Source organism: Triticum aestivum, chromosome 3A (assembly GCF_018294505.1).
Source record: "Triticum aestivum cultivar Chinese Spring chromosome 3A, IWGSC CS RefSeq v2.1, whole genome shotgun sequence".
NCBI classification, from domain to species: Eukaryota; Viridiplantae; Streptophyta; class Magnoliopsida; order Poales; family Poaceae; genus Triticum; species Triticum aestivum.
Genome location: NC_057800.1, coordinates 605,606,084 through 605,632,704, shown reverse-complemented (window position 1 = coordinate 605,632,704; position 26,621 = coordinate 605,606,084). Strand labels below are relative to the sequence as shown.

Genomic DNA, 26,621 nt, shown 5'->3' with positions numbered 1-26,621 from the left:
TTGGCACTTCGGGGAGCTGTGACGTAAAACCACTCCCGCTGCCACAATCTGGACACCTCTGGAAAGGAACCCTTTGGCCATGGAGCACTCCGCACGTTGCGTACTGCCCCTCGACCGTCTTCGGCTTCACATCGAAGGTCTTGAGCCACATGCCGAAGTGAGGGGTAATGCATAGGAATGCCTCACATACGACAATAAATGACGAGATGTGAAGAAGGGAATCCGGGGCTAGATCGTGAAAATCCAGCCCATAATAGAACATAAGACCCCTAACAAAGGGATCCAGAGCGAGGCCTAGTCCTCGTAGGAAGTGGGAGACGAACACAACGCTCTCGTTGGGTTCGGGAGTAGGGACGACCTGCCCTCGGGCGGGCAACCTATGTGAAATTTCGGCGGTCAGATATCTGGCCTCCCTCAACTTCTTGATGTCCTCCTCCGTGACGGAGGAAGGCATCCACCGACCTTGAAGGTTGGATCCGGACATGGTTGAAGGTCCGAAGCACCTGACCTGAGCTTTGGGTGTTAGAACTCGAGGCGGGGGAAGGATTCGATTGAGCGTGGGAGGGAAAAAAGAAAAAGCCTTGTCCCCTTTATAAAGAGGGTGAATATCAGGCGTCCTCCTCGTGGCCGTTTGAGACTTACCTAAGATCTAGGAGTCATACCAACAGGCACGATTGGGTTACCCACGTTTGTATTGATGAGAATCCCGTGATAAGGGGAACACGATCTCTGCTTTGACAAGACGTGTCAAGGAAACCGCCTCGCGTTATGTGCGGGGCTGGTTAAAGAAAAACGGTTCAAATAATGACCGGGTCGTGGCGTGATGTCATGCTGTCAAAACGTGTCAGCAGATTAGATTTGTGGAAATATTATCCTCTCTACGGTGGTATGTGGAACTTATTTTGCAGGGTCGGACACTATCCTTGTATTCAAACTCTTCCGTGGTGTATCCGGAGGAGGAACCTGCCTTGCAATGCCGAAGATAACACTTCGCGTTGGACTCATCGTCATTGAAGCCTGGTTCAGAGGCTACTGAGGGAGTCCTGGATTAGGGGGTCTCCGGACAGCTGGGCTATATCCTTTGGCTGGACTGTTGGACTATGAAGATACAAGATTGAAGACTTTGTCCCGTGTCCGGATGGGACTCTACTTGGCGTAGAAGGCAAGCTAGGCAATACGGATATGTATATCTCCTCCTTTGTAACCGACCTTGTGTAACCCTAGCCCCCTCCGGTGTCTATATAAACCAGAGGGTTTTAGTCCGTAGGACAACATATAATCATACCATAGGCTAGCTTCTAGGGTTTAGCCTCTCTGATCTCGTGGTAGATCAACTCTTGTAATACTCATATCATCAAGAACAATCAAGCAGGACGTAGGGTTTTACCTCCATCAAGAGGGCCCGAACCTGGGTAAACATCGTGTCCCCTGCCTCATGTTACCATCCGCCTTAGACACACAGTTCGGGACCCCCTACCCGAGATCTGCCGGTTTTGACACTGACAGATGGCATTGAATGGATACTCTGTAAGTTGGGAGCACGGACTAGAGTAACAAGGAACTTAATTTTGCTCGAGCGTTGACTGTGGTCAAGAAAAGGAGGGACAACAAGTTGCAGGTGGAGTCACATGAAGTATGTGAGCAGCAGCGGTGCTCATGGCGTATCTCAAGTCCAATGTACATGGAGGTTCGACGCATGGATGAATTCAAGGTGGTGAAGAATATTCACCAAGGTGGAGTTTGTTAGAGTTGTGTCGAATATTATTGTACAAGGTAGGTTATAGTTGGACTTGGTTTTGGACTGTGTGTAGACAGGGTAGGAGTTGTGTCCTAATAAGAAACTTGTATCTTAGGCCTCTCATATATAGCGGGGCTAGACACACGATGTAACATATGACATCATAATAGCACATGCATGCGGGGGAGCCGACGACGTGTGCCGGCGCCCGGGCGGCCGGTGTGCGCTATTGTAGTGGTGTCATGGGAAGGAGGCCCGTAGACAGGCCCCGGGGATGTAGCCATATCGGTGAACCTACTTGGTCCTCGGTAGATCGACGAGCGCCTCGGATTATTCTAACACCGCGAACCAACCTGTAATTGAATGGTTAGGAGGACATTGATATCTCAGTCCACGAGGGTTAGACCCATATTCAAAAAATCCCCGCACCTTATTTATTTTGACCTGAATTTGTCCTAGACTTAACACATGTGCTTGCATTTTCTAAATTTAATTCGGGCCTTTCTGTGATGTGTGTTGAGTGGGAGAAGACATTCACGTCGATTACAAAGGCGTCTGTGGCAACTTTGTCAATCTCAAAATGATGTGCTGACTCAATTTCTCTAAGATGCTTATAGTGATAGGATGTGTGTGTCCATGGAGGCAAATGTATGAGCGTCTGCGTCGGTGCGTTCATAGGAGTAAAACTAGTACAAATGCCCGTACATTGCAACGAGCGAAAAATATCAAAAAACCTGTTGCGTGTGATAGTAGGCGTCATTCATAAAACCTGCTCCATGTATGATAGTACGCGCTATTCATAAATCCTGCTCCATGTGATAGTATGCGACATTCGTAAAACCTGCTCCGTGTGTGATAGTACGTGCCATTCATAAAACCTGCTCCGTGTGATAGTGTGCATGATTTTTTATGTATAGTTCTTATTAGACTACCCATAATGGGACTAACATAGATAGTAACATCACACATATCTAAATAAAATAGATGATGTGGCAAGTAATAAATAAAAAAATAGAGGAGAGTGGTAACATAGCTAGTTACTAGTAGTATTAGTAACATCACACATATCAATGCAAGATGTGTCTATAGCCTCATAAATGAAGTGTTGCAAGTGTTGCATGTTACCACACATATGTTATTCCCCACTATAGAAATAGTAACATAGACTAGTAACATGCCTATGTTACTACTCTATGTTACCCAGGCCAGGCACTGGGGGGGGGGGGGCAGGAGGGGCGACCGCCCCGGGCCCCGGGCCCCGAGAGCGAGGGGCCCCCCAGGATATGTGCTCTGCCTGTTAATACTGTCAGGCCTGCGCTAAAATTCTGGAAAATACTGATAATTGGGCCGACATTACATGCGTTTGTTATAGGGAGAGATGGGTAGAGATTTGATCAATCTGGAGCAGATTGAGCAGCGCATCAGTCTATACATCACGCGTAGGGGGATTGGATGATTTGCCCCACTTTACAAGGGGTTGGATAATTTGCCCTGTGATTGTCTCAATGACAGTGGCCCCGGGCCCCACCCGGTAGCCTCTCGGGGGGGGGGGGGACAAATGATCTTATAGAGAAGTAAAGTGGGGCAAAAGATCCAATTTCTCATCACGCGCACTGACCATCGCCTACAGGTTGTTCGCCTCCTTTTCGCCCAGATCGCCTCGACACCTCGTCCCCCACAAGCAGCGGCCGTCGCCAGGCAGCCGGACTGTGGACGTCACCGCCTCACCGAGCAGCGCCCATGCCGCAGCTCTAGGCTACGCCTCATCCCCGGTCTCAGCGTCGCCGATTTTAGAGAAGCTGAGTGGCCTATTTCTTAACAATTTTGCCCTAACTTATGCCCTAGCTTTTTCTGGACAGGCCGAAGGCTTTGGTTGTTTGATCGTGGCCTTTGGATCCCGGAGCAAGACTTGGAAGGTGCCAGACTGCCACATCCAGGTATATAGATATGATTTAAAACTTTTGATGCAAGCAATGTTTTGTTTGTAGCTTCTAGCTTTCTGCCTCCTAGCAGAGTAAAATTGTTTGATGAGATGTAGGTAGTGTTTGCTTGCACTTGCAAGGTGAAACTATGTTTACTTTTTTGGGGTAAAGAGATCAAGGAAATGTCAAAACATATCCCGATATATAACTACATGGGGAATGAGTAAAATGGTCAATTTTGTTGGATTAATTAGATAGGACCAGCTGCAGCACCTACAATCAAACGAGAAAGAATCTGCAATGCTAATACTGCTAAACAATGCACACTAAGTTATTGATTAGTTGTTGTTTCTTTCTTTTTGTGGGAAGGAGATAGGGATCAGTTGTACGGTAATCATCAAACAATTGTCATATTTATATAACTTGATAGTCATTCTCATTCATAGTGCATATTTTGTGGTAGTATGTTGTCCAAAGAAAAACTTTGAAGTTGCACATAGAAACTGAAAGTAGCTTTCGAAAGTTGAAATTATTGAAGAACTATTTTGATGCATACATTAGGGGCCCAGTTTTTAGTTTCGCCCCGGGCCTCTGAAATCTCAGGACCGGCCCTGATGTTACTACCCATTGTGGCTAGTCTTAAAGGATGACGCGCGCTTTGCGGCGCCGTCCTTCATTCATGAGTTATGCATCTTTCTTTCCGTACGGGTTGTTACGACGGTGTTTCATTATTGGCGTAAAGAAGGAAAAACCAGATGACTTTTAATTACGTTGGTGGTGGCGTCCGCCTTCGTCGCTCTGAATATTCCTTTTCATTGTTTTGGAAGCGTTTTTCTTTCTACATGAATCACATTCTACTAAGAGTAAAATGCAAGCGCGGTCCTAATTCTTTCCCAAAAGTGTCGATTGGGTCCTAATTCTTTCAAAATGCACATCTGGGTCCTAAATCCTTTTAAGTTGTTCACCCGAGGTCCTAATTTCGACTGTCCGCCGCTGACCAGCTCGCGTGGCGCTTTGACCGCTGCCACGTCGACTCGAGGGCCCACGCGGGATAGTTCCCGCGGTTGGAGGTTGGTAATTTAAGCAGTTTGGCCCCTGGAGTTTGTCCTCTCTTCATTCCCCGGTCCCTAGGTCTTCTGCTTGCTCTCTCCCTCTCTCTGGCGCCGCGCCGTCGCCGCCATGTCCGCCGCCGCTAGCTCGTCTGCCATGAAGCACCGCGGGAAGAAGGCTGCCCAAGCGCCTGCTCCACCTCCGGCGTTAGCCCTTTTCTCGCCGCCCATCTCATCGCCGGCTGCCGCGGGTATGCTGCCGTTGGTACCATGCCCTAGCTGCCGCATTCGATCTACAATTCGTCTTGTGTCAAAATCGAAGGAAAATCCTGGCAGGATTTTCTACAAGTGCCCCAATCACCATGTAAGATCTTTTACAAGTGCCCAATCGATTTGATGTTTCTGTGTTTCTTTTTGACTGATTTTTTTTTGCTCAATTTCTATCAGATTCAACCAAATCCTTGCCAACATTACTATTGGGAAGATGGACCAGACAACTATTTTGATTTTTTGGTGAGAGCTGGGTATGTCAGCCGTGGATTGAGCAGTTTAGATTCGGCTGGTGTCATTGCAAGTGAAGAAACAGAGGTGCAAGATGCTTGTGCAGGAGCAATGCATAGCACTGTCGAGACTGTGGCATATGCAGAAGCAATGCAGAAGATGAATGAGCTCATTTTTCTTTGTAGGAGTATTCTCAGTGCACTTGTTGTACTGATTGTAGTTGTGGTGTATGTAGGATTTAAGAAGTGATGTGTTAGTATGATGTATCCAGTGATCAATGCTTGTTGGTGTATCCAGATGTTGATGATTTACTGTTGCAATGAAATTGAACTAAAATTTGGCAGCATTTTGGTTGTTTTTCTGTACTTTGGCACCATTTTTTTACTAGCATTGACAACACAAATAAACAGTAATATGCAAGGCCATTCTTTTACTAACTGAACTTCAAAGCAGTCTGAAAGATAGATAGATGGACCCAACATTACAAGGTCTTGAAGTTGTGCAACAAAAGTATTACATTTCCATGGTTTGTGTGAAACCCAAAGCCACATCTTAGCATGAGGTTTCATTACAAACCACCTTGTTTCCTAAGCAAAAGAAAAACATCCTACACTGCTTCTTTCCATAACATCTTTGTAGCTCTTCACTTCTGAGTTGTTGGGGCTTTGTTCTCCTTAGTTTTTTTCACTTTCTTCCTTCTCTTCAAACCTAGTGTAGCAGTAGTGTGGCTTCTTGGAGCTGGCAGGGCATCTCTGCAGTTTGCAATGAACTGGCTTTCTGGTAGAGGAGCCGGCACTGCTGTTTGAGATTGTTGAGTAGCTATAGCCTACAAACCAACCAAACATGTATTTAGTAATGTAGGTGAATTTCTGGAAGAACAGATGGCATTGCATTTATTAACATTGCATTTAAATAAAAAGCTCTCACTTGGTCCTGTAAAATCTCAATCATAGTAGATGAAGCAAGATCATAATTCATAGAAGAAGGTATCATATTAGATGTACTTCTGCCCACTTGTGGACATGCCTTTTTCTGCAAAAAAAATAAGAAATGTTGTTGACTATTGCAATTTTAGTTTTCAACGGCATTTAAGGGAAACATTTAAGGGAAATGCACCTTGCAACTGGGCCTTCTCTTGACTGGTAGTTTAGTTCTTTGTTGTGTTTCTGGAAGCACAACCTGAATTGGCACATGTTCTGTTGTTTGCACATGTTCTGTTGCTTCCTCTTCTGCTGCTGGATATTGTTCTGCTGCTGGATCTTGTTCTGCTCCTGCCTCATGTGCTGCTGTTGGTTGTCCTCTACCTAGTTCAGGGCACTTTCTTTTGTTGTGTCCTGGTTGATTGCACACACTGCAGTGTCCAATAATGCCATGTCTGCTCATCCTAGTTCCATTGTCCTCCTCTAGTGGGTTCTTCTTTCTCTTCTTTCCAGGCCTACCAACTTTCTTCTCATAGTGTGGTGGCAGCATTTGAGGCCCATTAGTTTTAGGCCACACTCTAGGATCACTACATGGCATTATGATCTTGCCATAAGCAGCTCTGAAAGCATCTATGCTGTAGCACTTGTTGACAACATCCTCTGGTTTAATTCTTTCATGTCTTAAACATGCAACTCCATGTCTACATGGAATTCCAGAGAGCTGCCATGCCCTACAAGAACACTCCTCCTTCTGTATGTTCACATCATACTCCCCAACCATGCCTTTAACATGAAATATGTGTTGTCCAGCTGGTAATGCAGTGCGGTTGTTGGACATGTTAATATTTTTGTCCAGTTTTTTTCTAATTTTTGGACAAATTTGACCACACATCTCCTCAGATTCCAGATTCTTGCTATAAAACCTAGTCATTAATTGGTCCTTGATCTTCTTAAGACAAGTAACTATAGGCATTTCTCTGGCATCAAGTATATACCTATGAAATAACTACAGTTAGATAATGCTATAGTACTGACAATATGAAATCACTTCACAGCTGAAATGCTACAGTACTGACAACTTACTTGTTGAACACTTCACAGCTGTTGTTAAGAAGCAAATCACACTTTGGGAGTTCATGGAAATAGGCCTTGCACCACTGCCTTGGGTCAATTGCATCCAAGTACTCATAGGCCCCCTGGTCCAACTCTTTCATCTCTTGCATATACTTCTTCCAGTCTGCCTCATGTGTAGCTCTTGCAATTTGCCACAATTTATTCTTGAATACATCACCTTTCCAGTTTTTTGCAAAGTTTTGATGCAGATGCCTCACACAAAATCTATGTTGTGCATCAGGAAACATTGCATTGACAGCATTGATCAAGCCCTACATACATTGTAGAACAAACAAATGAAATGCTACAGTATGATAATATGAAATGCTACAGTATGATATGCTACAGTATGAAATGCTACAATGTTCTTACTACCTTCTGCCTATCACTCATCAATGTCCATGGTGCTGTGTTTTGTATGTTCAGATCCTCCTTCAATGTGTTCAAAAACCACTTCCATGTGACAGTATCTTCCACTTCTACTATGGCAATTGCAATGGGAAAGATACAATCGTTAGGATCAACTCCAACAGCTGTCAGCATCACTCCACCATACTTGTTCTTAATGTGACACCCATCAATGCATATAATGGGCCTACAAGCTAGCAGAAAACCCCTTTTGCATGCATCTAAGGACATGTAGCAGTTATCAAACTTTCCATTGTTTGCATGCACAAGCATGGTACTGCCAGGATTTGATCTTCTGATTTCAGCTGCAAAGTCCCACAGTAAATTATACTGCTCAAGTTCATCTCCATGAATTATCTTTAGTGCAATCCTCCTTGCTCTAGCTAGCTTACTTCTAGTAGGTTGCATGTTGTAGTCCAATTGAACAAGTCTGCCAAAGTTTTGCAGTGTTATCTTCTCATCTGCTCTAAATGTTTCCACATACTTGCCAGCCAAATATCTTGCTGTAAATTGCTTGAGTGCCCACTCTCTTTCACATGTATGCTCATCCACATACTTCTTCACAACCCATGCTTTGGTCCTGCTGTCAGGTGCAGCAAATAAGAACCAGGGACAATCTCCAACACAACCTGCCCTTATCCTCTGCTTATCATTCTTTATGTAATGAATTTGCACTCTTTGCTTCACAATGTACTCCTGAATTGCTGCTCTTAGTTCAATGACAGACAAGAACACCATGCTTATGTGAAAATTGACTTCTTTCATGTTCTCAGGCCTCCACCTTTTCAGCTTCACTTTCTTTTTCATTTTTTCCTTCCTTGTGCATCTACTACTTCCACTTCCTCTGCTGAATCACTATCTTCAAGCTCTGAACCTTGTAGCTCCTGCAGTTCATTTGTATCATAGTCACTGTCCTGCTCCCATTCAGATTTCTTCTTTTTTTTCTTCTCAAATTTTTCATCAACCCATTCTTCATATAGACCATCATCATCTTTGCCTACTTCATTGTCAGAGTCTACCCAGTCTGAATCCCATTCACTGTCATCACTATCACTGTCACTGTCATTTTCATTGGGGATTTCTTCTTCTACCACAAGTTTCCTCCTGCTTCTTCTAAGCTCATGTCCAACATTTAGTCCCACTGGTGGAACACTGCTACTCCCTTCATTGTTGCTGCCTGCATGACATTGGTTCAGTCTGCCTTTGTGAGCTTTCACCTTAAACCTGGGACTTCCTCTTATTCCACTGCTAAACCCATGAGATTTAGGGCTTAGTACAAGAGGTAGCTCAGGTGTACCACTAACATGAATATCATCCATTACATTGTCAAAGGCCATATCTTTGTGATCAACAAACAACTGAAACAACTGGAATTTTGGAACAACTGTTGTCATGTGCAAAGTGTCAGTGTCACAGTCCACAATCCGCAGTCCGTCGGCTAAATTCTTTCCAGGCAGTAACCAGTAAATAACATGCTTAGATTGGTCACTATATCCCAGTTGCTGCATAAAATCAGTGAGCCAGAGAGGAGACCATGTATCTACTTCGCAACCATCGAAAAGAGCAACTTTACCATCGACATACGTCTTCGATCGGCCAAATCCGCAGAAAAATCCACCATAGTTGATTTCTACGGTAAAAACCTCCTCTTGTGCTCCTAGGTATCGAGGGATTCAGTCAAATAATACCATCGATTCGAGCTAAATCGAAATCCACGGAAAAAGAGGATCGAGGGTTAGGGTTATGGGCAACACACTGACCGTATCGTGGAGGAGGATCTCCAGGTCGCCGATGCACGGGCGCCATCCTAGCGGCGCCGCCGCCGGACAAGCGCCTACGATGGCCGCCTGCCTCTTCTCACCGGACCGCCGCCGTCGATCTCCCCTGTTTCGCCAGAGCAGAGAGAGGTGGGGAAGAGGAGAGGAAAGGACTACGGCTGTGGAGAGATTAGGGTTGGGGGCTCTTTTGAAAAAATGCACGGCTGGTCGTTATCCCGCGTGGGCCCTCGAGTCGACGTGGCAGCGGTCAAAGCGCCACGCGAGCTGGTCAGCGGCGGACAGTCGAAATTAGGACCTCAGGTGAACAACTTAGAAAGATTTAGGACCCAGATGTGCATTTTGAAAGAATTAGGACCCAGTCGACACTTTTGGGAAAGAATTAGGACCGCGCTTGCATTTTACTCTTCTACTAATAAGAGAATGCTTGCAACCACACAATATAGAAAAAGAATGCAATATCAGTGGAAAACAGCGATATGGGTCATACTACTATATAGTGGCATTATCTAGCCATTGATTCGCACAGATCAGACAGGTTCGATGCATTGAATGCATTTACCGCTATCTCCAGAAAATGAAGGAAAGAAGGTGGGGTCATTGTACGAGGAGCAGCTAAGGTATGAATACGTGGGGAAGGATGGTGCGCGGCCGGTCGAAGCTGACGGAGGTGGACCGCCAGTCCGTGTCAGAAGGCAGATACTGGACCATGGTCCAGAATTTTTCGTTCGTACTATGTGCCCGGAAAAGGCGCGCGAGTGGCGTGCTGCTCTTGCTGCTGTTTCGTTCTGGGAGAGAAAAAAAAAACTAGCTATTTTCCATCTGCGTCACAGTTTGCCCATCTTCCATGACGGCGCGGCGTCGGCGTGCTCCGTTAGGATGAAATTAACGAGGATGCGAGTTGGCGGAGAACTGGGGTGCCGGCTTCTTCAGTGGCTGGTCAAGACAGTTGCGGCGCCGCCCCCGGCGAGTGCAGGTGCGAGAGCGCTCCGGGGGAGTCCGCGATAAAACCTGATCCAAAGGCAGCCGGCTGGATGAGAAGGTATACCTTGATGGCTTGATGCTAACCATGGATGGAAAAAATTAGTGTGCTCGTGCCCCCACTGGACCCGTCAGTGTTTCTTCATAAACTGCAGTAAAAGAGCGTTTGGAAGGGAAAATGTGTTCAATAGACTGGTCGAGGAATTAAGAATTGTGTGTGGAATTAAAAACACTACCCCGTCGCCTACCGGGGCAACACCACCACCATATTTTTATAAGAATTGAAACATGTTTTGAAAATGAACATTTATTTGAACACATGTTTTTATGAAAGAGATTTTTTTAATTTTTGTGATCAATTTTAAATGGTTTTTTAAAAAGTGGGAAGATTTTAAGCATTTTTTAAAAACAGTGAACATATTGAAAAGCATGAATTTTTTAAAGCAAGAATAATTTGAAACACTCCTTAACTTCACAAAATACACATACTCGGTGTCTGCAATTAGAAAAAGGATTTTTGTTGCCGTACCATGTAGTATAAAGATGAGAAATTCGTAGGGATGTCCTTTGATGGCGCCTCCTTCAACTTGGTACTACCATTGGGTGGAAGTGGAATGGTGTAATTTTTTTAGCAGGATATACAGATGGTGGAATTGTTGTATACTATCCGAGAGCTTAATAACTAACCAAAAGTTTTTCTTAGAATTTTCTAAAGATTTGCAAACGATTTTTTGGATGAAAGAGCAGTGGCACATTGAAGTGAGATTCTTTATATACAATTTTTTGTTAATAATCGAAAGCAAACAGGTTTTACTTTGTTAATTATTTTCTAGAAAATGTTAGTTATTTGATTTGCAAGATTATATTTTGCTCCTTTTCTTTTGCACTATTTGAACTTGGCCATCATCATCATAAAAAAGCAAGCTTTTTTCTTTCCCCCATAACAGGTAATTTTTTGTAAATTTTCGGTCGATTATAAAAAAAGAAGGTAATTTCAAGATGCACAGTTGTCACATTCTTTCTGCTCTTCATTGCTCTGTCTCTCTTCCCTGCCTGACCAACGATGTCTCCTCCTTGTCTGACTAACGATGTCGGTGACATCTAGAGTTGAGGAATATCTTAATTGTTAGTAAGTCGCTTTGAGCTCCAAATATCTTCTCTCTGAAGGAATATTTATTTTCCATATTTTCACTCACTTTTAATTATTGTATCTGATGATGTATTCATAAGATGTGGTAGACATGAAAAAGTAAACAACAGCAAGTAATTTTATCGGTGCTCATTTAGGTTTTTTTTTTTTGCAATGGGTGCTTAGCAAGCCTAGTCCAGCAGCTTCTCCACCGAGGGCCATTAAAAAAGTGATCCTAAAAATGACATTAAAAAAAAAAGAAATTCCCACCGAGCTCGGCGTGGACCTTTATCCACATCGCCGGGAGAGCGTCCATCTCGCTGCTATTTTTGATTCATGCATAACCTTTCTGCCGGACTCCCTCTTGGCCTCGCTTCAACATTTTCGATTGAGCTTTTGTTGGCTTGTTGATGATTCATGCAACTCTGAACGTATATAAGCTGGTAGGATTTGATGTAAACAGGCAGGATGGGACTAATAATCAGAATCTGGAAATTTTTAGTACAGGCCGAAGAAAACTGTGTTACCTGCCTCGGTAAGGAAAGGAAAGGTCAGATGATGGGTCCGAACTTTTTTAGCGGCCCATAACTTAAATTCTGGCCCGTGGACTTACAATGCTGCAAACAACATAGAGAACTTGGACGAGCCAACGGACGCCGACGATGTATGAAAACGGATGAAATTATCGGAAGCAATAAGAGCAACTCCAATAAGGCGACCCATTTCATTCAGCGTGGACAAAAAAGCCGGCCCAACGCGCCGACTCAAACGGATGCGCGTCCGCTTTTGTCCGCCTGCCGACCTATTCCGGACCCATTTTAAGCCTGATTTGCGTCGGCGCGAACACAAAATGGACGTGCGCGCGCTCGCCCTCTTTTCTCATCAGGCCCGCTGGTCGGTGGCACATTGAATTCACACTCTTGCCCGCCTCCTACGTCGCCGACGCCGCCGGCCATTTTTTCAGACGAAAATGGATACCTAGATAGTTCTAACGTATACAGGTAAAAGAAAAGACCACTACTCGTCGCTTTCTGACTCCGACTCGGTAATGTTCTCCTCCGACGTCTGAATGTAGGCGTCAGCATACGCCTCGTCTTCAAAGTCCCAAACCACCGTTTCTCGTAGCTCTAGTTTCAATTGAGCTGCTTGCTTCTGCGAACGCTTGTCCTCCCGATAGGCGGCTCGCTCCCTCCTCCTCGCGTCCCTCTCCAACCTCCTTTGCTTGTAGAATTGATGCTCGTCGATGATGTCCTGCGGGAAGCCTCCGCGCCACACCACCAAGGCTTCCACGTCCTTCTCCGCGATGGCGAGGCGACGCTGCCGCCTCCGGTGGACACGACGATCCTCGTCGGTGGAGAGGCGCCAGATCCTGCGCCCGCTGGCTTGACACGTTGAAAAAATTCATATCCTGACGAGGCTTCAGGAGGCGCCACGCCGCCACATCGTGCGCGCGGGGCGCCTCCTCTGCGGTGTCGAAGGTGCCAAGGATGAGACGTTTCTTGCGAAATCAGACCTCGGAGGAGAAGGCGTCGGAGCGGCGCTTGCGGACTCCGCGAAAATCCGAAGCGCCCAGGCGGCGGATCGACATGGTGACGCAGAGGCGGCGAGAGTGGGCGGCGGACAGAGTATGGAGGGAGCGCCTTCTTTATAACGAGTGCTGGCCGCGGTGCGCACGCGAACCTTTCCCGCGCGCTGGAGCGCCAAAACCAGCGCGCGCTAGACCGCTTTCCCCCGCGCGCGCGAGAGCGCCAAAACCAGGGCAACGACATGATCTAAAACGCGCGCGATCATGAAATGGGGCGGCCCGTTAGGCGCACTGCCGACCCAAAATTAAAAGAGGCGGACGGCCGACCCAAACGGACAAAAAGCGGACAAAAACGCCGTTCGTTTGGGTCGGCCCGTTGGAGTTGCTCTAAGCAATCAGTCTTTATTATTACTCTCTCCGTTCTTAAATATTTGTCTTTTTAGAGATTTCAAATGGACTACCACATATGGATGTATTAGATACATTTTAAAGTGTAGATTCACCCATTTTGCTTCGTATGTAATCACTTGTTGAAATCTGTAGAAAGACAAATATTTAGTAACTGAGGAGTATTAATTATAATTATATTATAATTTTGGGAAAGATAACTGTTCCAAATACCTCTAAAAAAATCCTGAGCTTACTCTAAAAGAACACCCCCCCCCCCCAGCAAATCCAAATCACAACAGGGTCCCCTCGAAGCCCCACGCACTCCAACAGTCCAACCATCACGAAGCGCCCAAAACAGACCTTCCCGCTCGCATTTCGCCACCAAATTTCCGCCCGCCGCCTAAACCCACCGCGGAACAGCGAGATCACGCCTCCCCACGCGGATCCACCCCGTCACCGCGCCCAAATCCGTCCGTCCATCAAATCCAACGCCCCCGCACCCCGCCACGTCACCGATCCGGACCCCAACCCTCTCCACCAGTCAGGCCGCTCCCCGCAACCCTATATATCCCCAGCGCCTCGCCCCCGGAAACCAACACCTCGAACCCCAGCGCAAATCCTCCAGTCCTCCCACCTCGCGCCCCCAACCCGATCCCTCGTCCTCTCCACCTCCGCCGAAACCGTCATGGCGCCCAAGGCCGAGAAGAAGCCCGCCGCGGAGAAGAAGCCGGTGGAGACGGAGAAGAAGCCCAAGGCCGAGAAGCGCGTGCCCGGCAAGGACGGCGGCGCCGACAAGAAGAAGAAGAAGGCCAAGAAGAGCGTCGAGACGTACAAGATCTACATCTTCAAGGTGCTCAAGCAGGTGCACCCCGACATCGGCATCTCCTCCAAGGCCATGTCCATCATGAACTCCTTCATCAACGACATCTTCGAGAAGCTCGCCGGCGAGTCGGCCAAGCTGGCGCGCTACAACAAGAAGCCCACCATCACCTCCCGGGAGATCCAGACCGCCGTGCGCCTCGTCCTCCCCGGCGAGCTCGCCAAGCACGCCGTCTCCGAGGGCACCAAGGCCGTCACCAAGTTCACCTCCTCCTAGATTGCTGCCGTCCGTCCGAGTCTGTTTCTGATGGTCTGGTCTGAATTTGTTCCCGTGTTAAAACATATTACAGGGGGTTAGATTCCCCTATCGAACAGTGTAAAATGAGTCCAATTTGCTGAATCAAAGAATCATCCAGTGGTTGTTACAAACGTGCCTTGCTTCAGCAATTTAACTTGCACCTCTTTACTTGGATGATTTCGTTGAGACAAACCTCAATGGTTGTGTAAGCTGCTCTGATAATTTTATTTTTTGATTCTGCCATGTTTGACTGGAAAGTTGACCTTTTGCTTCTGCCATACTCCATGGTTCAGTAAACTCTTGACGCAGGTCCTTATTTTTCCTTGTGTAGATGCAGTCAGCTACAGATTGTTCTACAGGTGGAAAGTCTGTAGCCTGATTTGTTAACTTTATTTTCAGGGTAAGTATTCATTCCGAGCTTTTAACGCCATTAACTTATTCTCATTCTAAGAGTTTCAGAAGTCAAGCCGTACTCTAGGAAGTTTCAGAAGTCAGTTGTCTGAATTTTATAACTTTGCGATCTCTTGAGCCAATTTTTTAAATTCTGAATGTGCTTCTGCCTTCTGAAGATTGCGTTGAATTCACGTTGATGTATGTCTTGATTTAACTCTGTTGATATGCTATACTATGCTTGGTTTTCTGTAGAATTCATTTGATGAGATGATTGGCTGCCAACTGAGGTTGGGAGATGCACACATTATAGATGGGAAGTTATTATTTGGTCATATTTGGTAACTTTATACTGAATTTTGTTTTCAGGGGCAAGATCTCATTGTGAGCTTAAAACAATTTACTCATTAGAAAATTCAGAAAGCCAGTCGCGTATTCTAGTGATTCTGTATACAATCCAACCCAGTGCTGAAATGTCTACTTCTAGAGGAATACACATGATATTTTGGTCATCCCTGTAGCTTAATATGCTGCTCTGCAATAAGTTCGATTCAAACGATTTTATTATCCTTAAACACGATAAATTTATAGCCCTGTACGACAATAGTTTGAAAAAGAAAACATTGTCAACTTCAAACCAATTAGCACCCTGAAAGTCCAGCTCTACTGTATACTCCCTTTGTAAACAAATATAAGACGCTTTACAGTGGGAGTAGTTAGTTTCAGTTAAGAAGACGACAGTTATTTTAACTCTGTGATCTGCCAGAATAATTTTTCTATTTTGTTCTGAACCTTGTGCTTCTACCTTTGAATACTTAGGTGTTGTATGGATGAAAATATTTTATTTGATAAGATTTGGCTACTTTTCTTCTACTGGACTAGATGAATGCCCATGCGTTGCACGGGGCACACATATTCTAATTGCTCATTACTATTCATGCGGAACATACACCTTTAAGTTCTAATGCACTTCACGTGACATTTTCAACCTTTCTACCGCCAATCACTTTTCTTCTTATTCTTGTTCTTCGTCCCACTGTCTCCGCCTACAAATTCATGCTCACCACCTCCATCAATGCGGCTTGTTCTTTGAGTCACGAATACCATTCTTCAAAATAAATCAAAAGGCCCATATACCCAAGGAAAAGAGATATTTGGGTTTGTCTAAATATCACATGTATGATACAAAAAAGTTCATCAACTAAGCATCTGAGGTTACATGTCCACCTAGTTCCTGTAGAGAGAACACAAACTATCATAATAGCTTTCATCCAAGATATCAACATTATTCATTTCCAGCAAATATATTATTATGCACCATAATTTAATTTGAAGTAAATAAAATAAAATTTTGAACAGACATTAAAGCGCGCGTGTTACTCACTTTTCAGCATAAGGAGTAAAGAATGACACAATTGGTACATGGTGACGAAGCAGAAAAACGTATTTTTGCTCTATTACATGACATGCGGCCGTTAGAAGTAAACTACGGTTTGACATCACCTCCATTGCCTTTGAGCCAACAGAAAAGAAGGCCCCAAAAATTGATGGACCTAAGGAGCTAATCTGCTTATATTAGTGATCTAAAATATCTTATATTAGTTTATATAGGTAGTACTAGCATATATGCCCGTGCGGTGCAATGGAAAAGAAAATTAGGGTTATGTGCAATCACAATGGTTTATAATGAATACACTATAAAGAAACGCTAGTTGTCCCACCTATATATGCAAAGAAACGCTGTTTGTCCTATTCACCTAAACATCCAACAGTACCACGACGACAGGGAGGTGCACGCTGAGGTCCAGAAGAAATACATATCAACCGCACAATCATAAAAGGAGCCATAGCATAGTTAAGAGTTCCACATAAGGTCATCGATGCATGGCGTAGTTGTGAGTTATTTTTTTTTGCAGGGGCGTAGTTGAGAGTTCCACCTAAGGTCATCAGTGTGTATTAGACGCCCAGACCGCGAACAGTCATCTGGACATCGCTGGCTAGCCATGCCTTGCTTGATGCAATGACGTCTTTTGCCCCGTACAACATGAAATATCCATGCATCAGTTTCTTGGTATAATTAGAATTTTCGTCCACGTAGAGGTCCAGCGAAACAACGGGAGGAACCCGTCAGGCGAAGGCCCAACCCAGCAATGTGGAAACTCAATCTTGCGTGGGCTTCAACTTTGCCTGGGCTCTTTAACTAAGAAATAGTGTATGTAAAAATAATAAAAATTCTTAAGACGGGACGAAACAAAGCGGAGCCAAACTAAGAATACATATTCCCTTTAATAGTAGGTATATAGAGTACATTAGACGTACACTGAACTGTAAACTTAATTGAGTGAACTGTTTATGCTACCAACTGAATTTTTTTGTTAAACCATTGTGCCTTTTCATAATCTGCAAGCAACAAGGTCACCGAACGAGATCTTCCATAATTTATTTACGGTAACACAAACAAATAGACAATAACCTAAGTAAAATTTAGGGGGAGAAATTGGGAATGAACCGCAGAAAATTACCTGTGGACAGGATCAAATTCAGAGAAGGAACTATGTTGCTGACTTGCCGCTTTGTGTAGCTTGCAAATGATTCAAGGAAAATTGAAGAGGCTCAGATTCACAGGAACTGTGTTGCTTAGTATGCATGTAACCAGCACCCTTTGACCTTTCATACAGGTCTGGTACTGTTTTTACTACTTCTTTAGCATCCATGTGATGTAGTCCTAGCTCTAAACTTCTCCATAGTTTCTTGACTTCCTTGCGGGCTGTCCTTATCTAATCTTTTGCAGCACACACACACATCACGTCACAATATTCCTGTATGCTTCAGGGAGAGTCTCAAAGGGAAACTATTATGGGTTAGCCTCAACAAGAAGTGCTGCACTTTGGTCGGCATGGTATCTCCCAGTTTCTTTTCTCAGCGATGCTTGTTATCGAGTTGTCACTTGTTGCGGGGTATAGTGAAATGGGTAGACGAACCTGCAAAGTGCGAGATTGCTCAGGAATTCAAATGGCATCAGTAGCACCTACTCCCAAGTGAAATAACCTGGATGTTGATCAGGTAGAGGTTGATGCAGGTGACCTCATCGCCATGGACGCCCTACAGCCGTAGCTCCTTGCCATATCGCGAGTTGCCACACCCTACCTCAACGACCCATGGGCTGCAGCACAACAAGCAATATATATGTCCAGAAATCGGGAGTCCATCACGAGATTGACCTCAAGAAGGGGGGAAGAGGCAGGGGGCATGAGCTGGGAGGGAGAGGGAGAAGAACGAGGCGTGGTCGGTGGTCGCATAGACTCCATGTCCATTTGAGGATATGAGCCTGGCGGCGGCAGCCTCGGGAGGACATGAACTCTCGCCCACCCCCTCCTCGACGCCGCAAAATAGCTCCTGGCGGCAGCGGCGAATCCTTGGGTGTCTTGCAATGCAACATTGGAGCGTCGCTGGCAGGAGCTCGAGGATGGGGAGCGCGCGTCCTCCTATCGTCAGCCAGATCGGGGAGCTTGTGGCGGCGGCCAGGTCACAGGTAGGATAAGGCAGGGGAATCAATTGGCGTCGGTTTGTTAGTTTTTATTATTTTTCTTTGTCTTTGTGTGTCTTGTAGGTGAGATGTACTTCCTAAGTACTTAGCATGTTGAAAGGAGTTTAAGCGGTGGTCACACAAGACCCAGACTTAGCCATTTTGAAGGTGGGAAAATCATTTTTCCAAAGTGCTCCAAATCAAGATCTAAAACCAGAAATTGATCAACGTCGATCATACGAATCCAACAAGACCAAGAGCGTCAAATTTCGACTTTGTATGAAGAACGGTCGTTTTACCGAAGAGGGGCAACAGTATAAAAGAGGGCATCCCATACGACCACATGCGGTCGTTTGAGCGCCCATTTGGACTCCAGACAACACCGAAACTTGCCTCTCACGACGGGATTCTTCGTGAATTTTGTCCCCGTTTGTTCCCACGACTCTTTGGCCTTCAAGCGATGATTTGGGAGAGGATTCGGCTCATCTAGAGCCCTTGGAGCAAAGGAGAGAAGCCACATCAAGGGAGGAGGCTATGGGAGAGCTCTTATATATTCACCTTCAACCCTAGTCGTCTTCTCCATCTCCACACACACTTTTAATCTCAGAAATTCATCTCCACGTCCAACCGCCGCCACATCAAGAACACCACTGGGGCAACCAAGAGGGAGACTGGAAGGGGCCGTCGTCGGTGGGGCGCAACCATGGGCCGCCGCTGCCGCGCCTTCACCACCATCATCTGCCCAACAACCCATCTTCCTCCCCCATCAAAGTCTCCGTGATGGGTTGTAATAACTCTTGAACCCCTCTTTATGTGATGTTATTTGAGTAATTGTTTGATATGGGTCGGTCGATTAGTAAGTGGTTGTTTGATATGTTTAGTCTATTTATGTGTGTTGCTTATTTACCTATGCGGTAATTTAGTGATTGGAGACATTCAATCTATTGGTGTAGTTGGAGACGTTCAACTCTTAGGCCACACATGAAGTAGATAGAGGATTGTGCAGACCGATCGACCTGCGACATGACAGGTTGTAACGAAATTTCCCTTCTTTGTGTTTTGGATGATGATGACAACCCTTTGTTGGTCTAATCGTGTGCTAAGTGCTTCAGGTTCTCGATGATTAGGCTTACATCGGTTAGCTATTCTCTCTGGAAGGAAAAGATCGAAGACAGGGTTTTTTCTACGTGTTTATCTCTTTGGTCGTAGGGAACCCGTACTATTAAGAGGGAATCCACGCTAGAAGGAGTTGGGGGTTCTTTGCACGTACACATTTTGCCACACCCTCCTCTGCCTTCCTTGTTTTGTGAGAGAGAGAGCTCCCCTTCCTTCTCTTCTGCTTGATGTGTTCTCCCAGCGGTTGTACCGCTCGTGCGAGCGGTTGTACCGCTGGCTCTTGGCGCTAACCCAACCTCCACCCCAGGGGTGATACCCTGGGGTTGAACAACCCAATCATGAACGAGCGGTTGTACCGCTGCTCTCGGGTGGTGGTACCGCCACCAAGCTTAACAATGATTGTGGTCTGTCTCTGGCGGTTGTACCGGCCAAGTACCGCTCAACAACCGGTCAGACTTCTGTTTTCATGTGGTACTTGGGCAGTGGTGGTCCGGTTGGTCCGGTTGTCTCCCGCACACCGGTACCACCGGTGTCCTAAGCGGTTCTACCGCTTGGGACTTAGCCACCCAAGTGTCCAAGGCCAGGCGGTTGCACTGGTGCTATACCACTCGATCACCACACACAGGGGTGACACCCTACTGTTTCAAAGCGGTGGTTGAGCGGTGGCTGGGAGGTTGTTCCGGTTGTTCTCCACAACCGGTACTACCGCCTACCCGCCCGGTTGTACCGCTTGGTAGGGTTATGCAGGTAAATCGTGAAGTTCCAGTTGTACCGGGACGAAGAGCAGTTGTACCGTTGCAGTGCTGTTTTCGCAGTAACGGTTGGATTTTAGGGTTTGCTATATAAAGGTGGTTCTTCCACCTACCACATTTACCTCTTACCTCTCTCACTCCTCCATTAATGTCACTCAAGCTCTCTTGCCCAATCTCTCTCTAGCCACTCAAACTCATTGATTTGCTAGGGATTGAAGGAGGAGATCTAGATCTACACTTCTACCAAAGGATATTTGCTTCCCCCATACCTTATTGTGTGGATTTTGTTACTCTTGGGTGTTTGAGCACCCTAGACGGTTGAGGTCACCTCGGAGCCACATTCCATTGTGGTGAAGCTCCGTGGTTTCGTTGGGAGCCTCCAATTCAGTTGTGGAGAGAGCCCCAACCTTGTTTGTAAAGGTCCGATCGCTGCCTCCAAGGGCACCAATAGTGGAATCACGGCATCTCGCATTGTGTGAGGGCATGAGGAGAATACGGTGGCCCTTGTAGCTTCTTGGGGAGCATTGTGCCTCCACACCGCTCCAATGGAGACGTACTTCCCCTCAGAAGGAAGGAACTTCGGTAACACATCCTCGTCTTCACCGGCTCCACTCTTGGTTATCTCATACCTTTACTTGTGCAAGCTTATATTGTGTTGCATCTCCTGCTTGCTTGAGTGCTCGTTGTTGTTGCATCATATAGGTTGCTCACCTAGTTTCATATCTAGACAACCTACTTTGATGCAAAGTTTAAATTGGTAAAGAAAAGCTAAAAATTATTAGTTGCCTATTCACCCCTCCCCCTTCTAGTTAACTATATCGATCCTTTCAATTGGTATCAGAGCCTCGTCTCTTTATTAAGGACTTTGCCGTCTGAAGAGTATGGTTGACACCATATACGGTGAGGAGGAGCACCCCGGTGTGATTCCATCCTCGTCTACGGCTGATGGGGGAATCTCGGTCTCACGTGAGGAGCTCAATGTGGCCTTGGACACATTTAAAACCTCCATGACGGCCGAGGTCAAAGGCGTGCTTAAGAACTTTATTGGTGGCCTTAAGTTGTCCACCGCATCGTTGGAAGTGGTCGATCCCACTAACAAGGTGACGGATGCTAACTCCGACAAGGGGGAAGCTTCTAGTGATAAAGTTCCTTTGTCTAGTGGTAAAAGTGGAAATGGCATGTTTGCCCATGTGGAACCTCCACTTACCTATGGGGGACCGATTCCCTCCACTCATTTAAACCATGCCGGTTCTTCTCCTAAGATTGTGAAAAATGAGGATTTTGACGCTTGGGTCTATCGCTTTAAATGTCATTTAAATCATGTTAATACTAACCTTTGGAGAATCATTGAGCAAGGTTTCTATCCACACGACTCAAGCAACTTCACCACTAGAGAAGCCGCGGATCATCAATTCAACGAGAATGCTCTCTTCATCATCCAAGATGCAATCCCTCCCGAAGATATTGCGCATCTCCGACCATTCACCGTGGCAAAGGAAGCATGGCACTGTGTCATTTCCCTTTACAAGGGAAGCGCAAGCATTCAACTCTCCAACTATGAGGTGGTGTAAGATGAAGCCGATGAATTTGCCACGAATGAAGGTGAAGAACCTCGTGAGCTCTACCGGAGACTAACCACACTCGTGGTCTCACTCCGATATCATGGGAGCAAGGATACAAATGACAATTGGATCAAGCGAAGTTTCTCAAAGCCACGACGCCTTTCCATAAGGCCATGTCCTCCGTCATCCATCAAAGGCCGGACTTCCACACCTTGTCCTCAAGTGAAGTGTTGGATGAGTTTGTGGCAATGAGTATCTTGGACAAGACCGCTGACAATGCGGTGTTGCGTTCTCAAAGAGCAAAGAAGCCCAACCTTGCCTTGAAAGCCAAGGCTAGTGTAGAAGAAGAGAAGGAAGAGGAAGAAGAGGAGAGCAACCCCGAGGATACAAAATATGATTATCATGAGCACATGGCTCTCGCTTCAAGACAATTTTGGAGCAAGAAGAACTCAAGGCCCAACTTCCACAAGAGCAACTCAAGTGGCGCCAAGGGCAAGCAACGTGTGAGGACTTGCTACAATTGTGGCAATGTGAGCCACTTTGTTGTGGAGTGCCCCTATGAGAAGAGGGAAGACAATGGTGGCAAGTTCATCCGGAAGGACAAGGCCAAGTCTTTCCCCAACAAGAACCACTTCACCAAGAAGACTCCTCCCAAGGGATTGGTGGCACAAGAAGAGTACAATGAGTATGAGGATGATGAAGACGGTGAGACGGTTGCCATGGCCTCCATGGCCATTGCGACAACTCCACGGGCGTCCCTCTTTGACTCACCCAATGAGAGCATCACCGCCAAGTGCCTCATGGCTAAAGCCACCAACAAGGTAACCCCCAACATCAAAACTACCATCATTACTTATCCTTATTTGACGGATTGCATTGATGAAAGTGGGGGGGGGGTCCAACGTGGAGGAAACTGAATTTGAATCTTTTATGAGTAAGCTCAAGGGTAGATCCAAGAAGCACTTCTTTGCTCTCTTGGAACAACTTGGTGAAGCCAATGACATGATCGAGGCTCACGAATACACCATCTCTAAGATGGAGGGGCATAGTCGTAACTATGCCGATGAGATATCGGATCTCTCTAATGCTCTTGAGGAAGAGCGCGGTCATCGCTTGGCTCTTGAGGAGTCACACAATGATGATCATGCTAAATTAAAGAAAGATCTTGATCATGCTCTTGTTGTATCTTGTGTGCTAAATTTCGAGAAGGCCAAACTTGGGGTTGATCTTCTAGACTCAAGGAGGAGTTTGATATACTTGACAAGGCTCACAAGGCCTTGAAGAGTACTCATGCTAATCTTAAAGAGTCTCATGATCAACTCCAAGTGAGGCTAACCAAGGAGAAAGCCACTTTTCCTCATATGGTTTTAATTGATAATGCAAATGCTACTAACCCTTTTTGTGAGCATGTGCATCTTGCTGAGGAGAATGCAAAGTTGAAGGAGCAACTTGAGAAAGGCCTTGTGTCATGCATACAAGGTGATAAGAACCTCAACGATCTTTTGAGCAATCAAAAGGAAGTTGTGGCCAAGGAAGGGATTGGGTTCGCACCCAAGTCCAAGAACAAGAAGAAGAATGACAAGGCCAAATGACCTCCTCCTCTCATGCAAACTTTTGTCAAAGAGGGAGAGGGTGCCTCTAAGGAGAAGAATAACAATGTGAAGGGTGGTGGTGTCAAGAAGAGTAATGCCACGCCTTCCAACAAAGTCAGCGACTTTAACCCTTCCTATGTGTTATGTCGTGCTAGTGATGGGCATGTTTATGCTAAATTTGTTGGTTCTCCTTATGAGTACATTGAATGGCCTATTTGGGTTCCTAAGACCCTTGTCACTAACATCAAAGGACCCATTGCAAAATGGGTACCTAAAACCAAGCATTGATCTCTTATAGGTGTTCGCTTCCGGTGGGGGATCATGGTTGCTCGATAGTGGAGCCACTAATCATATGACCGGAAGCAAGGAATTGGTGGTGGACGTGCACAAGATTCCATCTATGCCCACCAATGCCGAGTGGGGTGATGCCTCGTCCTCTAAGGTATTGGGGCTTGGCAAGGTTGTCATTTCTCATGATCTCATGATTGAGAAGGTCATGCTTGTTGAGTCCCTTGCATATGATTTACTTTCCGTTCGTCAACTTGCAATCATGGGCTTTGCCACTTTCTTTGATATTGATACCGTGGCCCTCTTGTGGAGCAAGACTCTTAAAGTAGCCTTTGTTGGACATGTCGAGAACGATCTCTATGTGATTAACTTTTCGGAGCGACCCACTAAGACCACGACATGCCTAATGGCTAAAGTTGACGTGGGATGGCTTTGGCATCGCCGTTTAGCCCATGTCAATATGACATATTTGCAAAGTCTTCTCAAGGGGGACCATGTCCGTGGACTAACAAATATTAGTTTTGCCAAAGATCGTGCTTGCGGTGCTTGCATTGAAGGAAAGCTACATGAGAAGGCTCACCCTCCCACGACTATCAATTACTCAAAGAGGCCTTTGGAGCTCCTTCACTTGGATCTCTTTGGGCCGCCATCCTTTGATAGTCTTGGGGGTGGAAAGTATTGCTTAGTGATTGTGGATGACTATTCAAGATACACTTGGCTGTACTTCTTCAAGAAGAAGAGTGAGACCCAACAAACTGTCATTGACTTTGCAAACGAAGCTCAACGCCAACACAATGCAAAGATCTTGACAATAAGAAGTGATAACGGCACCGAGTTCAAGAACTACACCTTGGATGAGTTTCTTAGTAATGAGGGGATCAAGCATCAATATTCCGCACCTTACACTCCTCAACAAAATGGTGTAGTGGAAAGGAAGAACCGGACGTTGATGGATGCAGCAAGGACCACGATGGCGGAGTTCAAGTATCCATACAACTTTTGGGCCGAAGCCATCAACACCGTGTGTCATGCATCCAATCGGCTCTATCTCCGGAAAGGCTTGAACAAGACTCCATATGAGATACTCACCGGCAACTGTTGGGAACGCAGTAATTTCAAAAAAAAAATCCTACGCACACGGAAGATCATGGTGATGCATAGCAATGAGAGGGGAGAGTATTGTCTACGTAACCTCATAGACCGTAAGCGGAAGCATTATGAAAACACGGTTGATGTAGTCGTACGGCTTCACGATCGATCGATCCTAGTACCGAAAGTACGGCACCTGTGTGATCTACACACGTTCGGCTCGGTGACGTCCCACGAACTCACGATCCAGCAGAGTGTCGAGGGAGAGCTTCGTCAGCACGACGGCGTGATGACAGTGATGATGATGCTACCGGAACAGGGCTTCGCCTAAGCACCGCTACGATATGACCGAGGTGGATTATGGTGGAGGCGGGCACCGCACACGGCTAAGAGATCAATGATCAACTTGTGTGTCAATGGGGTGCACCCTGGCCATGTATATAAAGGATGGAGGGAGGAGGAGGCCGGCCCTCATAAGGTGCGCCCAAAGTGTGGAGTCCTACTAGGACTCCCTAGTCCTAGTAGGATTCCACCTCCCACTTGGAATAGGAAAAAGGGAAGGGAGAAGGAGAAGGAAGGAAGGGGGAGCCTCCTTTCCCTAGTCCAATTCGGACCAGTCCATGGGGAAGGGGCGCGGCCACCCTTCAGGCCTTTCTCTCCTTTCCCGTATGGCCCATTAAGGCCCAATACGAATTCTCGTAACTCTCCGGTACTCCGAAAATTACCCAAATCACTCGGAACCTTTTGGATGTCCGAATATAGCCTTCCAATATGTCGATCTTTACGTCTCGACCATTTCGAGACTCCTTGTCATGTCCCCGATCTCATCCGGGACTCCGAACAAACTTCGGTCATCAAATCACATAACTCATAATACAAACCGTCACAGAACGTTAAGCGTGCGGACCCTACGGGTTCGAGAACTATGTAGACATGACCGAGACTCATCGCTAGTCAATAACCAATAGCGGAACCTAGATGCTCATATTGGTTCCTACATATTCTACGAAGATCTTTATCGGTCAAACCGCATAACAACATACGTTGTTCCCTTTGTCATCGGTATGTTACTTGCCCGAGATTCGATCATCGGTATCTTAATACCTAGTTTAATCTTGTTACCGACAAGTCTCTTTACTCGTTCCGTAATGCATCATCCTGCAACTAACTTATTAGTCACAATGCTTGCAAGGCTTATAGTGATGTGCATTACTGAGAGGGCCCAGAGATACCTCTCCTATACACGGAGTGACAAAATCCTAATCTTGATCTATGCCAACTCAACAAACACCATTGGAGACACCTGTAGAGCATCTTTATAATCACCCAGTTACGTTTTGACGTTGGATAGCACACAAGGTGTTCCTCCGGTATTCGGGAGTTGCATAATCTCATAGTCAGAGGAACATGTATAAGTCATGAAGAAAGTAGTAGCAATAAAACTGAACGATCATTATGCTAAGCTAACGGATGGGTCTTGTCCATCACATCATTCTCTAATGATGTGATCCCATTCATCAAATGACAACACATGTACATGGCTAGGAAACTTAACCATCTTTGATTAACGAGCTAGTCAAGTAGAGGCATACTAGAGACACTCTGTTTGTCTATGTATTCACACATGTACTAAGTTTCCGATTAATACAATTCTAGCATGAATAATAAATATTTATCATGATATAAGGAAATATAAATAACAACTTTATTATTGCCTCTAGGTCATATTTCCTTCAGC

At 45.8% G+C, this 26,621-nt stretch overlaps 2 protein-coding genes across 2 annotated transcripts; one reads left to right on the top strand and one right to left on the bottom strand.

Moving 5' to 3' along the window:
• Positions 1 to 5,853: 5,853 nt before the first annotated feature.
• Positions 5,854 to 6,948, bottom strand: LOC123057032 (uncharacterized). Its single transcript, XM_044480207.1, has 3 exons — positions 6,327 to 6,948; positions 6,138 to 6,242; positions 5,854 to 6,036 (listed from the first exon to the last, which is right to left on the bottom strand). Exons 1-3 carry the CDS (start codon positions 6,909 to 6,911, stop codon positions 5,854 to 5,856), a joined length of 873 nt encoding a protein of 290 aa, XP_044336142.1. The 5' UTR covers positions 6,912 to 6,948.
• A 7,093-nt stretch (positions 6,949 to 14,041) lies between these two features.
• Positions 14,042 to 14,855, top strand: LOC543183 (histone H2B.5-like). Its single transcript, NM_001427943.1, has one exon. The coding sequence runs from the start codon at positions 14,137 to 14,139 to the stop codon at positions 14,545 to 14,547; it is 411 nt and encodes a 136-aa protein (NP_001414872.1). The 5' UTR covers positions 14,042 to 14,136; the 3' UTR covers positions 14,548 to 14,855.
• Positions 14,856 to 26,621: the final 11,766 nt, after the last annotated feature.